We start from the raw sequence: 18464 nt of genomic DNA on the forward strand, positions 1-18464 counted from the left end.
GTGTTTCTGCCCTTTAATCACATTAAAATAATAGGTGTTTTACCTTTTCTGAAATGTGTGTTGCCATTATCTTTAAAATCCTCGTCAAGCATGGATATTTTTTAAAATGACTTTAGCCGTTTGATTAGGTCTGAGAACTGAGTGATTGGTTGTATGATTTTCTTGGTGTCGTGTTTTGAAGTTATTTTATGTTTCTATTTATTTTAGAGTGATTTACTATTTATGGACAGCACTTTGGTCCATTCTAATTGTTTTGAAAGTGCGTTATAAATAAAAGTGTAGTTGAGTTTAGAAATGGTGGTTCAACATGAAAAAAATACATCTTTAATGAAGATTTCTTTGTTGTTTGAAATAGTTTCATGTATTAATTTGATGTTTGTTTTATAGATCTGTTTATGATGATCAGCCCAACGCACACAAAAGGTTTATGGAGAAACTTGATGCCAGAATACGCAACCATGACCGAGAGATTGAGAAAATGTGCAACTTCCATCATCAGGGATTCGTGGACGCCATCACAGAACTGCTGAAAGTCCGAGCGGATGCTGAGAAACTGATGGTAGGTGGAAATCATGATCAAAATTATTTCAGGGATTAGAAATTATAAGCTTGTCATTATTATTGAGAAATAATAAATTCTTCCCTGCTATATATTGTGACAATACCATGGTATTATAATAGTTTCAGGTGGTGAAATCATGGTACTGGAAAATATAGCATTATACTAAACAGAGCTGGTGATAGTTAGAATAACCACAACTATTTAAACAGGAATGTTGCTCTGATTTTAAATCATGTTGAAAAGCTTTTATTAAGTTCCATAGAATCAGGTCAAAATGCTTTGTTAGTCCTTGTGGCACTTTTTTTACACACTAATAATTTTGTAATAAGAAATATATATAGATTATATTACTTATTATTACTTTGTATTTTTAAAATGGTACATATACACTACCGCTCAAAAGTTTGGGGTCGGTAAGAATTTTTAAATAAGTCTCTTATGCTTAACAAGGATTCATTTTCCTTCATGAAAAATACAGTAAAACCTGGAATATTTTGAAATAATAAAATTTTAAATAAATGTATTTGAGGATATTTTAAAATTAGAATTTTCAGTATCATTACTCCAGTCTTCAGTGTCACATGATCCTTCAGAAATCATTCTAATATGTTGATTTGCTGCGATTCTTTGATGAATATAGAGTTCAAAAGAAAAGCGTTTATTTGAAATAGAAATATTTTGTAAAATTATAAATGTCTTTTTTCTGTCACTTTTTAATCAATTTAACGTGTCTTTGCTGAATAAGACTTCTGAATAACAATACTGACCCAAAACTGTTGGACGATAGTGTAAAGAAAATAATAAGAAATGAAATATTATCCCTTATGTTCATTTAGTGAAAAACAATGTAAAAAAACATGCTTTTTACTGACATAATAAGGCAATTATTTTGCAATATTGTTTGTGCATAATGTTGTTATAAAGTACTTTTGGGTATTTTGTCCATAGAGAGGGGTATTTTATTTCAAATCCATGTTTAGACAGTATTAGCCTTTAAAATGGCGTAAGAGAACATATATTCTTCTACAGTAGAGTACACAGTAAACAATTATTTTGCCTTGAAATTGTATTAATAAAGGTTAAGCACCATTCTCCAGAACAAAGTTTGTTGCACAATTGAATTTTTATATTTGTGCTGTTTTTTGTTGGTTTCCACAAACTCCCATTGGATGCAGAGACACAGTGTCTAGCTTTCGTCCACGACGGACCGGTCATTGCGCGTTCATGAGGTTAAGCGGCGCTCCAGACCTCGCACTGGAATCGCACGCCAATTCTCTTTAGCTCCCTTTCCACTTCCCAGAGTGAAATATGGTGACCAAACGGCACAGGAGTGGCTCACCAATCCTCGTAATTAGACCCAAATTACATAAAGCATATTCAGATAACAAGAGAGCACATACGGCATCAATGAGGTCGTTGGCCCCCTTTGTTCCCGAATAAAAGAGATTTTAAATAAACTCAAAAAGCGGTTCCTTATTACGATGACCTAATGAGACTTAATATGTGGGAAAGTCTCCGGCCGTGCGGTCCCTGCACCTGGGCCACTATACTGGCGCAGTGGTGTGGAGGTCTTCAAATTTGATGTTAATCAGCCACCCAGCGTTTGTGTTCAGCCGAAAAAAATAAGAAAAAAATTAAATGTTTAATTACCAGAAAATGCTATCCACATTTTGTCCCAGACAATGAATGGCACATAGAGCTCATTGAAGTTACCAACAAGGGACCAATGGTCAATTGGGTCATTGATTTGAATTGTTTGACAGGGCCAGAGGAACAACCAAAGTTCAAAAATCCCAAGTAAAATTGAGAAGTTTGTCACAGAATCTGTTAGAAAGGGCTGTCAGAAGCGATTACCGGCCATAAAAGCTCCCTACCGACCAAAAGTTCAAGTTCCCGCTGCACATTTAATTTGAATTTGCGTGCCTTTGTTCTTGACTCCTCATGAAGTATGATCTGATTACAAGGGTGAGCAGTTACAACAGGGAATTGTGGGCTTATTTGTCTAACAAAAGTGATATTATGTTTTAAGGGCCAAGTGAGTGACACCAATCGAAGACTTCAAGACGCCGGACGGGAGGTATGGCACAGTCTGGCTTTGTTAGCATGTCTGCCGTTAGAAAAGAATGTCGATTATCAGACAATAGAGCAGAGAGGACTGTCTCGTTAATTGAGAGGGCTTCACACTCTTTGACCTTCCCTTATGTAAGGTGACGGCCCAAACGGAGGAGGTCATCCGCTGCCGGGTTCAACAGAGGAACATGGCCACCACGGTGGAGAAGCTGCAGCTCTGCATTCCCGGTGAGACGGCGCGTTCGCGTAACCGAAAGGCGCTCGCCGTATGGCTTGCAAACACTCTAGAGATTTCATCAAAAGACGAGTAAACGCAATCAAGAAACTGTAAATGTGAATGTTCCCAGGTTTCTCCTTACAGTAACCAGTCCAGGTCCTCATTAATCAGTGCTCTGTGTTTACATCTTACCGTCTCTCTGACTTAAAAATTAATACAAAAATTCCTAACTGTTAGGAAAAGAGACAGACAGAAAGAGAATTTGATGTTCTGTTGTTACAGTGGTTTAACCAAACTAACCTGTTGGATGATGCTGTAGATAAATTAAGTTAGGTTGTGGTTTCTTTAGTCCACTTCTTTCAAAAAGTAATATTAGAAATTTAGGGAGTGGTTTCAATTCACTGAATTAACTAAATGTTTCAGTTAAGATTTCTTTTTAATACAATGTCTTTCCCCCTCTATATTACCCTCTTTTATTTCCTTTTCTACAGTGCTGGAAATGTACAGCAAATTGAAGGAGCAGCTTGAATCAAAAAGGTAACATTACTCACAGTTTTTATCTTTGCAAATCAGTCATAGTCATTAATGGTGATGAAATGGGTTTGAAACTCTTCAAAAAGGAGTTCAGCAAAAGCAGTGTTTTTCATCCACCTCATGATGTCCAACTAAATATTATATGAACTTTTTAAGTTGTTAAGTTTGAGGTTTGCAGTTTAAAACTATTATTTGAATGATTTGATGTTCTAGCATTAAAAATTAAATAAAAATTCTGTATAATGTGTAAAAAAATAAACGACAAAATTATGGTTCCAAATTAACAAGGTTGCAGATTCAATCAAAATTATGTCGTCCCTAAGTAGGTTTGTCTAGGACAAAGGTCGGTTTGTTGGTTTTTAGTTATTGATACCTATTCCTTAAATTTGAGAGAGAAAAAAATATACTCATGACCATGTAATATTTGTCATAATCATTGAATGAATGAGCTTGATGAATGTAGTCAAAACTACAATTAGTGTAAAATTGTAGAAAAAATGAACGAGACTATTTACAGATTGCTGAAGAAAGTGTCCAAATTATGTCACTTCCATGGTGTCACAATTAGGAAATGGGGTGAAAGTCATGTGATGATAAAGCAATGAAATATGTATAATATTGGCTATTAAAATAATAAAAAAATGAATTCTATAATGAATTGAGCAGACATTTGAACTTCATTTATACGTGTATGTACTAAAAAAGTAATAATTTTATGTAAAATAGTAATTGATCTAAGATATCTAATAGTTTTCATTTCAAAGAACATGATATTTGTGCCTTTGCTTTAAAAAGTAAAGGAGTGTGTGGAAAGTGCCAGTGTTCTCATGAAAAAAAATCAATTGAACTATTATAATTCTGCTAAGAATGCATTCAAACATGAAGAAGTGTTCGATCTTTTCTCCTGGAAAGAAGGCATGAATGTAAGGGTCACATTGAACTTGAAAATAATGACCCTTTTTGTCCATTAAGGTCTACTTTGTCAGTCAGGACACATCATGAATAAATAAACTATTCAAACTCAAAGACAATTGACCTTGTGTGTGCCCTTCTTCACAGCACTGTCCTGTACCGGCAGGCCCATGACAGGCATCCTCCAAATTGAGGCAATTAGCGCAAAGTTTTTTTCCATTAATCTGTGTGTCGCCCCTGCGGACTAATGACTAGGCTGGGACATGGTTTAATCAGGCAGGGATTCTTTCGCAGTTCACATGTAACACTCGCTGGGAAGGGGCGCCACTTTGGCCTTCCACACGGACGCACGCGCACTTCAGAGCGGTGAGGTCAGGGAGCATTCAGAGGCACCGGCTGTACAAGTTAATAAACGTATTAATACGTTGAACATGGACGGCACATTCATACATTGTGCACAATTGTTATATTTGAGTCCATGTTGCATATATTCTGAAAACAAAAATAGTTTGGTGTAGATATAGATGGAAAAAGACCTCCTAGATGGAATATTTGGCCTCCACGCTTAATTAATACAAGTAAAATAAATAAATAAAGAAATGCACGTGGAGAGCACAGGCTAGTAAGAACACAAGCTTTTAATAAACTTCTTTAGCATTTATAAACTTTTTTTCTGCAGCTATTTGATGCGACAGCTTCAGTTATTGGTCTAGTCTTCCCAAAGTTCGTTGTGGTAGTGTTGTTGTGCAATGCTGATAAACGTCCACCTGTGATACCCAGACACTTTATATTAATACAGCAAAGCTGCAAAATGGCTTAATAGCCATAAATGGTCTGTAGTTAACTATAAAAACTCTTGACAAATAATATTAAAGATTTTCTGGATTATGGGTGTTTCATCATGATCTGATCTGACATTGATTCTCTCTTAGCCAGCGATACAATATTTACCAATACCTCAAACATTTCAATTTGATTAGATTCAGGGCCCTATTTTATGTTCGTATTTTATATGAAGTTATGTGCCTATTTTACACAACCAGTTATATTAACTCAAAAATGCAACCAAAATATAACATGAAAATTGTCCTGAATCCCAATTGGAACATCAACAACAAAAAATACACTTTAGTTTTTCAAATAATATTGAAAAATAAATAGTGAAAAAAGTGATCATGAGATCAACAATCATTGGATGATCTGGTTTGTGCGTTGAGATAAGCAATGACTTCTATAAAATGCGTAAATCTATTTTCCATACGCAACAAACTGAGGTAACTCAGTTGTATAAATAAATAAATGTGTGTGTGTATATATATATATATATATATATATATACACACATATACACACACACATTTAACCCTTACAATCAATGATATTTCTATATGATAACAGCTAGCTGTTATCATATAGAAATATCACTGATTTTAAGGGGTTTTATGGACTAGTAAAGTGGTGACTGACATGAATCTTTTCCATTTCAGATACTACTCTGCATTGAAAACCATGGAGCAGCTAGAAAACATTTATATTCCCAGAGTGAGCAAGTACAGGTTCTGCCAAATTATGGCTGAGACACTTCCTAAACTCCGAGAGGAGATTAAGGAGATCTCCATGTCCGACCTGAAAGACTTCTTGGAAAGTATCCGAAAACACTCGGACAAGATTGGTGAAACCGCAATGAGACAGGTTGGATTATTTTTTTAATTTTTAATTTAATTTAATTTGCCTACTTTTTTAAAGCCGCACTATTTTTATGTAACTTTTTTTTGTTCAAAATGAACAAAATTGAAATGATGAGTCAATACACCATCAACCTTTCTTCCAAAATGTGACTTGATTTGCCCTGATTCAGAGATCATAATAAAACGTACAAAATAAGTCTGCTTTTTGGTAATGTCCGACACAAAGGAACAGAAATGTCTGGTTCTGACTGTTGAAGTTTTTCAAGGTTATCCTCTGGATCTTTTGGTTCTTTTGATCTGTTCATTTCAAACTGGTTCTCGACTGGTTACCGACTTAAGATTCTTTCAAGAATTGAACGTAACTACTGTACATCTACATATTTGCGTCTACATATCACGCAAAACCGTGATGCTTTAGAATGCTGTCTATGTAGACACCTAACTAGGTTTTGAAACGTGTACTAAATTTGTCGCTCATGTAGCTAATAGAAATCTAAAGTTGCAAGTCGTTAGCTCAATACATATGACGTCGTGACTGGCATTGTAGGCTGTTGAAGTTACTGTTGGTCTTCTCCCTGTCACCCTGTTCTCACAGGCTCAGCAGCACCGTACGTTTAATAGTACGGTGCAGAAGCAGGACACTCTGAGCTGTGCCAAACCTCTGTACGGTCTGAACGGCCGAACACCCCTCCATCACAACGGCCTGAGCCCGGAGGAAGAGGAGATGGATGAGGAGGTATGATGTACAGTCACATTTTGAGGAAGAGTAGCATCAGTGTGTCCCAAATTTGTTGTTTTCAGTGGAAAATGTCCAGATTTCATTACAAAAATTATACACTGCATGGCCAAAAAAAAAAGAAAAAGAAAATCGCTGTTTGGATTTAAATAGGCAAATGCTTAAGAGTCTATGGTTGGATCATTATTGCAGTGATTATTATGTTTCTAGCATGTTATATGTTTGGCAACAGTTCTTTTAACGCTTATTGATGGAGTGTGTAGCTTTTCATTTCTTAAACAACCATGTAGGAAGAAACATCATGGCCATATTCTAGGATGACAAGATTCAACATGTTTAAATTGTGAAAGAATGGTTCAGAGGAATGAAGAATCATTTTCACACATGAATTGGCACCTCTGAGTCCAGACCTTAAATTCATTGCAAGTCTTTGGGATGTGCTGGAATAGACTTTACAGAGTGCTTGACTCTTGCATTGTCAATACACGATCTTGACTAAAAATTGATGCACCTCTTGATGGAAACAAATGTTGTGAAGTTATTTCATCGTGAAGGGGTGCATCAATTTTTGTTCAAGATGTTGTATTGACAATGCAAGAGTCAAGATATATGTGACTCTGCCTACATCTTCCTACATGGTTATTTAAGAAATGAAAAGCTACTCACGCCATCTTTTTTGGGGCCGGACAGTGTATTCGACAGAAATAGTCTATGTGCGTGTATTAAAAGTATTAATAAAATACAAAATTTGAATGCAAAATATATAACCTTTCACTGGAGACACATTTATTTCAAGACGAGGTGTAAACTGCAATCTGTTTCATAAATGAACTGCTATGCCTTTAAGAGGACCTGTTATTAAAGGAATATTTTGTTAAACTTGTATATGTTGTTTGATCGATTTAAAACGTACTTGAAGCTTCATTGTTTAGTGCCAGCAAAGCCACTCGGGTCAAGAAATGTTCCTTGAACCTTGTTCGTTTTCTTTTTAAGGTCTTGACGGCGCAGGATCTGGTGGATTTTTCACCAGTCTACCGATGTCTTCACATCTACACTGTTTTGGTAATTCCCAGAGTCTCCTTCACTACAGACGTGCCGTGCACACAGTGAACAACCAATATAACAACAGCCCATCTCATAACATGTTATGAAATCCTTGTTTGGTTTCTGCATTACAACAGAATATGTGTTTTATTGAGAAACATTCCTGTTGATCTTTTTTTAATAGGCGCCCAGCCTTTGAGTTGACAGTGCGTTTTCACTGAAATGCTTTCTCCCAAGTGGCTCCTCAAACATTAATGGCTTAAATAAGCAAAGGGATTTCCAGAGTTTTGACAGTCGTGCCATCAATATTATTTTTGCCTTAAACCAAGCGCAAACTATAGAGAGATGAAATCGAGTTTGTTAGCGCTTGGTGCCATCGCTCATCTGGTCAGAACTAATCCAGAGTCCATCAGCACACCAACAAAAGGGGTCAGACTGCAGCATCTAATGGGATTGACCGAGCAGTAACCCCCTTTTCGCCATAAAAACAAAGCAGTGAAAAAGTTGTTCGCTTCGGCATTCAGATTGTGCACAAACTGCGGTGCATTCACTGGGCGTAGGATGAGTCGAGCGCTTTCCCCTCAATGGTTCAGTTAATGAGAACACGAGCGCTTTTGACCGCTGTGCTACCCGTGAGCTCACAGGTGCTGGCAGGGGCCGAGGGCCACTCTTCGGCCACACAGAGAGAGAAAGGGGGCTCGGGTGCTTAACATTCAGAGGGATTGTATGTGTAAACCAACCCATGCTCGTTGGATATATATTTGACTCTGCCTGATACATTTCTGATAAACCACAAAAACTTAACTATACACACAATTCAATACAGTTTCCAGATAAAATGACCACTAGAGGCAGCAAAACAACTATTCCTTTTTGCACAATTGACCTATTGGTAAGCCCCTCCCCTGGAACGCAGATGAGCCAATGGCAGTTGAGTATCAGTTGCATGGGGACTGGACATCTTTAGGTTTTAGCGCCATAAAGAAAACATTGGAAGATCCAAAGCTCTCATCGGTTTTATAGTGTTTATGCTTAATAAATGGTAAAACAATGTGCCTGGGGTACTTGTAACACTGATTCCAGGTATCCTGAGAGGATGGGTATGGGTATTCATGTTTTGAATCACCGTACTGTGCACAATTATCTGCGCAATACGACTGAAGCCCGGTTTATTTATAATATCAATGATGTGAGCGCAGTTTCCCTAAGGATTCAACCCCAAATCCCAATGAAGATGAAAACGTTCATTTTCTGGTTGTCATTCTCTCATTAAGTTACAATTAAAGTTAGTGAGTCCATGCTAACGTACAAACATAAATAGCTAACTGTTCTCACGTCATGTACAGTAGGTCAAAAACACCCGATGGCTCATAAACAGCCATCTGTGATCGTGACGACCGTGCTTCTCCCGCTTGCATTGTGATCAGTAAACCCTCACTTCCAAATTAATCTTGTTACCTACCATATTTATTTAAAAATCTTTTATATATCCCTCCATGGCATATTTAAGTCCCACTTGAATGCTCCTCGAAGAGAGATGGTCCTTCCGTGTCCAAAATTGATCGAAAACATCTTGGGACAAGGTTTTCACACTAACAGCTTTCATTGTAAGACAGTTAAAAACTCTGTGTGTTTGTCCGAGATAGCAACAGTAACTAAGGGGGGCGGGTTTTTGTTAACTCTATCGGTTAGCTTTAGGGTAGGAATTAGTGTACAGGGTATATGATAAAGCACAATACTTTTTTTTTGCACCACTCACTGGACATTTCATTTTCAAACTACCATAATATGTATAACAAACCAATGTTTCCGCAGTCACGTTTGAACTGTTTCTGAGAAAACTGAACACGCTATTTAGCACCAGTCACTGGACATTTCACTTAGAAAGTGCCATGAAACGTGCTACCCACAGGCACATTTTCTTCATCACACTGGGCTGTTTAATAAACCTGGATCTGCAAAGTGCCTCTTGTTGATATGTAACCTGAAAAGAACAGCAAAATGTACTTCGAGCTGTATATTTCATGTTTTGCAGATATGTAGGCAGTCACATATGTACAATGAGCCTGGGTTGGTTTCAACACAAGATTTAGTTTCAGTTCTCAGAAACTCATTTGATAAATTCCAGATACGATTTGCTCTGGGGTAAAATGCATAATTACATGCCGTGGAAGTCCAAAGTTAAATGCTCTTGTATAAATTAAGTTAGATGGAAATTAATTGGTTATTAAAACCCTCTTTAATGGCATATTCTTTTTTTTTAGGGAGACAGAGAAACATTTGAAAATTACTATAGGAAGCAAAGGAAAAAACAAGCAAGACTAGTACTGCAGCCTCAATCTAACATGGTTAGTATTCTTTGCTCTTTAAACAATCACGTCAATTTGATTTGTTTCTATATGTTTTAATGGTGCGTTTTTCTCCTCCAGCATGAAACAGTGGAGGGCTACAGAAAGTACTTTAATCAGATTGTTGGGTAAGTAAAATCTGGATTTATTTGTGAAGATATTTATGTGCAGGGCAGTGTGTTCATTTTCTTATGTACAAAGTTGATTTAAACCATGTAATGCCCACTCCCATCATGCTCTGCAGGTTCTTTGTGGTGGAAGATCACATTTTACACGCCACACAAGGTCTGGTGACCAGAGCCTTCACAGATGAGCTGTGGAACATGGCCCTGTCCAAAATCATCGCAGTACTTCGCACACACTCTGTGAGTCCTGCACACACACACGTCTCAACTATTGTCACGATACCAAAATTTCAGTAGTCGGTACCAATAAGTTATTGGTATCAATTTCGGTACCATAGCAAAAACTATCGCAACTAAATACAAAAATAATAATAAAATTAAATTAGGAAATTATTAATACTAATAATTACAAGTAAATCATACATTATTGTAGCCTTCAAATATTCTTCAACTAAGACATCAAATGAAAAATGAAAAAAATGAAAAACAAAGAGAAACACATTACAGGTAACAGAACACATGGCAGGTCTACTGCATTTACACTGCAAGACTTAAAGGGATAGTTCACCCAAAAATTAAAATTGTCACCCGTGAGACTTTCGTTCAACTTTAGAACACAAATGAAGATCTTTTTGATGAAATCTGAGAGTTTTCTGTCCCTCCATTGACAGTCTGCACAACTACCACTTTGACGCTTCAAAAAGTTCATAAAGACATTTGAGAATTGAGTGGTTTAGTCCAAATTTTCTTTTATTCATATATAAACGAACATAAACAGAAGCTCAACCAAAAGCTCTACCGAAATGGTTTGACGCACGAGAACAAACCTCATTGGTTCTTGCTGAAGCTCAAACGTTGTGCGTAACACTAGAATGAACCTCATTGGTTCTCGCACATCAAGCGAAAATGCTTGAGCTTCCGTTTACCACAACTGATGTGCGAGTTGATGAATATGTGAATAAAAGCATAAATTCAACCTGTTCATCATATAAAGCGATTGATTCTCTTCAGAAAATTTGGACTAATCCGCTCAATTCATATGGATTAGATTTACGTTCTCTTTATTAATTGTTTTAGGTGTCAAAGTAGTTGTTGCATGGACTGTCAATAGAGGTTAAAATACCTTCATTTGTGTTCAGATGATGAACGAAAGTCTAATGGGTTTGGAACAACATGAGGTTATTGATGAATTTAAATTTTTGGGTAAACTATCCCTTTAAGTATCAACTTGGCACCGAAGTACAGGTACTTTTAACAACACAAGTCTCGAATGAGTCTGAGTATGCGGGGGATGCACCCCCCCACCCCCCACCCTCCCTCTCTCTCTCTCTCTCTCTCTCTCTCTCTCTCTCTCTCTCTCTCTCTCTCTCTCTCTCTCTCTCTCTCTCTCTGCCATGCTCTGGTCCGAGTCTCTTTTTTTGTGATTGAAAGTTAGCTAGCAGTGGGAGAGAGCAGGCTTGACCCCTTTGTTCGGGCCAGAGGACTCAGGCTGTGAGCTCCAGCCGCAGGGTATTTGCATAATCCCTCACTGATTTACAACTGACTGGCCCTCCAAACACACTTTCAGCCCCAGCAGTTTAGAATATTCACAGTTAATCTGCTGTTATTGTTGCAATCTGTCCTCATTAGGCCCAACTGACCTCTCCATTAGATCAGATTGAATGGATGGCCACTGAAAGGGCTCACCAGGAAATGCTTCCAATTATCATTCCAAATGCCTTGTTTTGAAAATAAACTTCACGGAAAGACACGACTAAAGCCCTCTTAGCTCCTGAGCTGCCTAAAAGAAAAAATAGATCGTTTTTGGAGACATTTGTACAGTCATTTAAATCTATTAATTCCAAGAATTGATTCCTGCCATGCAAAATGAAAGCCCCCAGAAACCTCTATAAAAAATGTTTTAAAGTCATACTTAATGACTGGAAAAGTCTTAGAGAGTCATTGGTCAAAATGTGTGGGAACCTAGAGTGTGTAACTCACTGGTCAGGCTGCATTTGTACAATCCAAAAGGCATTTTCTTTAAATGACAACAAAATTTGTAAGTTTAGAAAATATGGTTTCATGGTAAAAATGTGTATGTCTTGAGGAAATGCCTGAGCATGGTTGTTTTCTTGAAGCAATTGTGTGACAATGGAGGAGATATAACACTCTATAAAAATATTTGCTTGACTTTGTCCATTTCTAAGGTCTTTGTTTTGTTCCTCTTTCAGGGACATATTTGCATGTGTGTGTTTTTGTGTTCATGTTCACATGCTTTGTCAATGAAGTACATCATGTCCTGAAGTGTGGAGTGACGGCGTGTGTTGCAGCTTGACCAGTGCTTATTTAACCGTGTGATTTACGCACTCACTCCCCACGTCTGAGAGGCAGGCCACTGCGCCCTATCTAAATGTTTAACAAGAGAATCACACTAGTGCAAGGGGCTGTAAATCAAACCTGCAGCTCCTGTACAACCACCCTCATTATCAAACCCCACCAACCTGGAAGAGGCTCGTCTGGCTCATGGTTAAAAGCTCTGGAGATCTTTGCGAATGCTGAAGATGCCAGCCGTATAGGGTGTATCTCATAGCGTTAGGACAAACTCACATCTGCAGTTTACTGTGAATCATTAACTACTTAAAACCACTCATCAGTAATTGATTGTATGGAAGCTTTTTTTCCGCCACGGGATATAAACTTCTGAGAAGAAATGTCAGAATTGCAACATAAACTTGCAATTGCGAAAGAAAAAAGCCAGAACTTTTTTTTAATTTTATGGTGGGGGAAAACATTGTGAGACCTAAACTCAGAATTCTGAGGGGGAAAAAGTGAAAATTGCAAGTATAAACTCAGAATTCTGAGGAAACAAAGTAAGAATTGCAAGATGTACATCACAATTCCAAGACAAAAAGTGAAATTATGAGACATAAACTCAGAATTCTTTGGGGCAAAAAGCCAAAATTATGAGATGTAAACTAAGACTTTGAGGAGAAAAAAGTGAGAATTGCGAGATATAAACTTAGAATTCCAAGACAAGTCGTCAAAATTGCAAGACATAAACTGTGAACTTTGAGGGGGAAAAAAGTCAGTTGCAAGATGTAGACTCAGAATTCCAGAACAAAAAGTCAGAGATGCAAACTCCAGAATTAAGTCAAATGTCACAATTGCTACAAGTAACTTGTTGTAACATATAAACTTGCAGTTGTGAGAAAAGTCTGAATTGTGAGATATAAACTCATATACATTTTTTATTGTGTGGTGGAATCAAACTTCCATGGACTGAGAAGTGTGTTAGATTGCCAAAAACTGGGGCAGCAACACGTTTCTATGGCAGTTATAGCTTGAATGTTTTTTTTTAATGATAATGAAATGTGGTTCGTGAGTGTGAACACATGGAAAAATCCAAAAGCAGATTCTCAAGGATTTTTCCAGATCATCTGTGCTGCTGTTTTGGGGAATGGTGCCGTGTGGTTTCATACAGCAGTGGGTGGGCAGGTCTGTGTGCTCAGACATTCACTAACCCTGTCAGTCATCACTCCCCTGCCTGGGTCAAGCACTGCTCTCTCCTATTTAACCTCATGGACAGGCCTCCATCAGCGAGGGGGGGAGGGTCGGACGGCCTCATTTAGATGCTAATGTAACCTAAAAACTCATTAAGACACAAGTGTATTCGATCAATAAGTGACTGGCTGTGAGTTACCCATTTAGAGTGAAATGCTGAACCTAAACTAATCTGGTCCACAGAAATGTGCTTCAGTGAGTATTGGTTCCTCTGTGTGAAGCAATGGATAACACAAGTTATTATTGTGCAGTTGCAGCGAATCAAATGAAAGAAATGGCTCATATTTAATCCCAAAATTAAAAAAGAAAGAAAGAAAGAAATTTAAGCTTGAATCCAAGACCATTAAGAAATTTCGCCATTTTGATGTCATTTTATGATTAATTGATAATTAATTAAAGATTAATTATTGCTGTCAAACCGAATAATCACAATTCTAACAAAGTTTTGTTTATATAATGTGTGTATACTGCATGTATGAGTGTGTATATATATATATATATATACATACAGTATATATACACACATATTTAAACAAACTTTTATTTTAGAATCGTTTAATCGCGATTAATACAGCACTAAATATATATACACACACACTTTTGTTAGACTTTTTTAAAAAAATTAAATGAAGAATTTAATGCTCAACAAGGCTGCATTTATGTGATCAAAAATACAGTGAAAACTGAAAAGTTTTTAAACAAATTATTACAATGTAAAATTCCTGTTCTCTGTTTTATGATATTTAAAAATGTCATTTATTCCTGTGATGTAAAAGCTGAATTTTCACATTTCCAGAATTATATATATTATAAGAATATATGACCTGAACATTTCTTCGAGAGATTCACTCAGATATGCTTTATGTTCTAATCATATGTGTGAAGAATGTTAATGTAAAAGTTGCATTATTTTGTTGTCATTCCTATCATTATTTAGCCTGGGAAAACCCAGACAACTTCCGGCAAATTTAGATTTGCTCTGAAAGTTAGTCGGGCAAAGAGCTCATTCAAGCCCATTTCCAATCCGTCAAAATCGAGGCACCAATCAGAAACGTTGGGGCGGGCTTTACACGATGACGACAGCGCTGGGATTTTGAAGCAGATTTTGTAGCCTACATTACAAAGATGGATGCCGCCGTCGAACATCACTCGTTCGAATCAGCTATCGCGTCTGTTTTAAGTGATTTGAATGTTTCCTTTTAGTTAAAACCGAGCAAAGAACAACAATCGGAGATGTTTCTCCGCCGCTCTGCATACGTCATCTCCTTCATCGCTCTGATTGGTTTTAGGTCTATCCGCGACGTCCGTTGGTGACGCCCCTCTGGAAATGATTTGTCTTTGACGCTTTGCCAGACCATAACTCAGTTACAACTGAGAATGGCCTGGTTTTAACCAGGCTAATCATTATTATTATTATTTTTAACCCAACAGTCCTACTGCAGTGATCCCGACCTGGTCCTCGAACTGAAGAACCTGATAGTTATATTTGCAGACACTTTACAGGTACATGTATTGGTTAAGGCATATCCATGTTGCTTTCCAATTACATTTCATTTCATTTTATTGATATTTTTATTAATCTTAAATGTATTAAAACATTTTTTTTACTCTGGCTGCTTACTCACTATTATTATTTTTGCTTTTGTAGGGTTATGGCTTCCCTGTGAACAGACTTTTTGACCTTTTGTTTGAGGTCCGAGATCAGTACAATGAAACATTGCTCAAGAAATGGGCCTTGGTGTTCAGGTGAGCTGAACTGAACTACAACTGCATTGTTTTTAATGTTAGTGAATCCATGTGGTTATATTTGTGTTATGCAATGACATCTGTGTTTCCTGTTCTGAAACAGGGATATTTTTGAGCAGGACAACTACAGCCCCATTCCAGTGGAGAATGAAGAAGAGTATAAGGCTGTGGTCAGTCGCTTCCCCTTCCATGATGCAGAGATAGAAAAGGTATTTCAAACACTCAAAAACGCCATTTTGGCCAATTAATTGAAGTAATTAATGCCTTGTATAGTGTCAGAGTAGTCTCAGAATGTATATATTTACCAAAAGTGATGATATTTGATTCATAAAAGCACAAATGTAACTTTTTTTTCTTCATTAAACAGCAACAATTTCCAAAGAAGCTGCCCATGTCCCAGTCAGTGCCTCAAATCTACTCTCAAGTAAAGGAGTTTATTTACGCCAGCTTGAAGTTCTCGGAGTCACTCCATCGCAGGTGAGCAGACTCCACAATCTTCATCAGCAGACATTCAACACTTTCAGTCTCATTCCATCCCAGCATGCTTGAAATGAAGATACTGATGGAAATTCTGCTTTGGATGCAGAGTTGCACTTGTTAGCCAAACATCCCAATAGAAAACACTTAGCAGCAGAGTTTCAGTCATTCAGTCCTTCACTCATCTCTTGTCAGTCTTCATGGGAAGCCCTCATTTATGGGTCTGGACTGACTTTAAAACCACCACCCTCCCTTCCACCTCCAGGCATCACTTCTGACAATATTTGTTCTCTTTAAGCTCTGTGGCATTCGGCTGGCTGTTGTGAGGGGTCTGTGTTGTGCTTGTCACCGGCACCTCGAATTCTTTCCCAGAGGGTTAGAAGTGCACATAGCCGGTGGATTTTACCTCCCACCATCCCTTCCATGCGAGTAGCCCTGTTGCTCAGCAGCAGAGATTAAAGGAATAGTTCACTTAAAAATGAAAATACTCTCATAATTTACTCACCCTCAAATTGTTTCAAACCTGTATTCATTTCTTTCTTCTGCTGAACACAAAAGAAGAGATTTTGAAGAATGTCAGTAACAGTTGGTGGACCCCATTGATTTCCATAGTATTTCTTTCCTATTTTTTTCCTATTATTTTGTCCATCAACTGTCTGGTTATCGACATTCTTCAAAATATCTTCCTTTGTGTTCAGCAGAGGAGAGAAATTCATACAGGTTTGAAACAACTTGAGGGTGAGTAAATGATGGCAGAATTTTCATTTTGAAGTGAACTATTTCTTTAAGGCCCACTCACGGCGCAGTTCTTTGCTTAGGGGGTAAAAGGAAGTTTGAAATACGTTTGCAGTGGTATACTGTTAGCGAACATCCCGACTCCGACGTTTAGTGAATATGTAAATATGTGCTGCGCACTTTCCTCTCAATATCAAAATAAACCTACAACAAAATGACAGTGGTGAGAAAACATCAGTTCAGAAAGCATCTGATCATATCGACATGGATATGTCTTTACGAGCTCTGCAATTTCGTAATCCAGTCAAGTCAATTTTAATAATGTAGCACTTTATGCAATAGATTGCTTTAAAGCAGCTTTATGGTATTAAACATGATAAAATTGTCAGTAGTGATGTTTCCATCCAAAGTTGCGAATTTAACTTGTGCGCAAAATTGGAATATCGCATAAAACATTTGCGAACCAAGCGCCTTTTCCATCCAGTGAGCCGAAGAGAACAAAATCGTCACTTCCTGATAAACTGCCGCTAAATATCACTAAGAAAAACAAAGTTGGTGCAGTAGGAGAAGCCACTGTATGTATTATATACAATTTCTCGTATATAATAAATAGCTTGTGCCTGAGAGCACTCAGACGAGAAGCAATGAAGTTATCTTGTTTTTTATGCAATTTTTTTGAATTTATGTGCATTTTGCCATTTCCATCCAGCAGTTTTTTATGCAATGTCCCAAAATTCGCTTAAAAATTGGTGGATGGAAAAGAGCTAGTGTCTCTTTCAATTAGAATTATAACTTCATTTTATAAAGCAGCTCTCCTGTGTGTTCATGTTTTTACTCTCATCTGACCTCGACGGACTGAACAGAAGAAACTAACCCGAGAAGGTTTTCGCATCAAGAAAGGCGGAGACTCAGAGCCACACCTACCTATTACATAATCGCCACAGACCAATGGTAGTTCGAAGGTGTTTACTAGCTGGAGTAACTTTTCTGGAATGTTTGCTTTGGCAAGCTGTTCTGTTTCCAACTCCAGAAACAAACTTAGTTTGGCCTGATTTTGTTCATAATTACGTCACACCAGTTTGTTCTTCAATAACATGCAAAGTACTAAATATCGGGGTCTTTAGTGGTTGACCAGTGCTTCGCCATGCCCAATATTTTGACCAATATTTGCACTAGGCATTTCCACAGACTTTGAGCCAACTGATGAAACTTCTTTTGCTTTGAGCAGTGAGAGGAGTGTGTGTGAGGAGACCCACACGAGGCTGTCAGAACACTTATGGATTGATCTAACACAGTCTATTCCCCTCCGCTAATCAATGCAAACGACTGCCGATTTCACACCCCTCTCTAATGGTTTCTTTGTTATTTAAGCAAGCGATAATGAGCGACCTCTGCACTTCTTCATGGAGCGTTTGCCACCTGATCACTCCTCCTAATCAACACCTCACACTGAGACACACAGTCCCCAACTGTAAAATCAACACCAACCAGCAGTGTCCTGTAAACACTCACACCTTACAAGCGTTCTGGGCAGCAGTAGGGCTAGTTGTGGACCCGGTCAACACTGATGGGTGCAGACGGCAAGCATGCTATGCTTGGTTAAAGAGATTTCTTCTGTAGAACAAAAAAAGAACGAAAATTTTTTTGTCTATGCAATGAAAGTGAATGGGGTCCAATGTAAAAAAAAAAAGGTTATTATATAAAAACTGTTATTATATATATTATATTAT

The 18464-nt window shown here is 37.6% G+C and overlaps 1 protein-coding gene across 6 annotated transcripts in view; it reads left to right on the forward strand.

Moving 5' to 3' along the window:
* Positions 1-18464, forward strand: part of exoc6 (exocyst complex component 6) — a 73606-nt gene that overhangs the window by 27790 nt on the left and 27352 nt on the right. For all 6 annotated transcript variants that reach the window (XM_056245859.1, XM_056245860.1, XM_056245861.1 and 3 more), the window contains exons 2-15: positions 388-559; positions 2592-2639; positions 2770-2860; positions 3341-3386; positions 5783-5987; positions 6579-6719; positions 7713-7781; positions 10028-10111; positions 10193-10239; positions 10356-10476; positions 15208-15279; positions 15425-15522; positions 15626-15731; positions 15890-15999. In XM_056245859.1, the coding sequence (XP_056101834.1) occupies positions 388-559; positions 2592-2639; positions 2770-2860; positions 3341-3386; positions 5783-5987; positions 6579-6719; positions 7713-7781; positions 10028-10111; positions 10193-10239; positions 10356-10476; positions 15208-15279; positions 15425-15522; positions 15626-15731; positions 15890-15999 (1410 nt within the window). The remainder of the gene's footprint in view (positions 1-387; positions 560-2591; positions 2640-2769; positions 2861-3340; positions 3387-5782; positions 5988-6578; positions 6720-7712; positions 7782-10027; positions 10112-10192; positions 10240-10355; positions 10477-15207; positions 15280-15424; positions 15523-15625; positions 15732-15889; positions 16000-18464) is intronic.

The sequence above is a fragment of the Rhinichthys klamathensis genome, unplaced genomic scaffold (genome assembly GCF_029890125.1).
Source record: "Rhinichthys klamathensis goyatoka isolate OS25496 unplaced genomic scaffold, OSU_Roscu_1.1 h1tg000035l_1, whole genome shotgun sequence".
Lineage (NCBI taxonomy): Eukaryota > Metazoa > Chordata > Actinopteri > Cypriniformes > Leuciscidae > Rhinichthys > Rhinichthys klamathensis.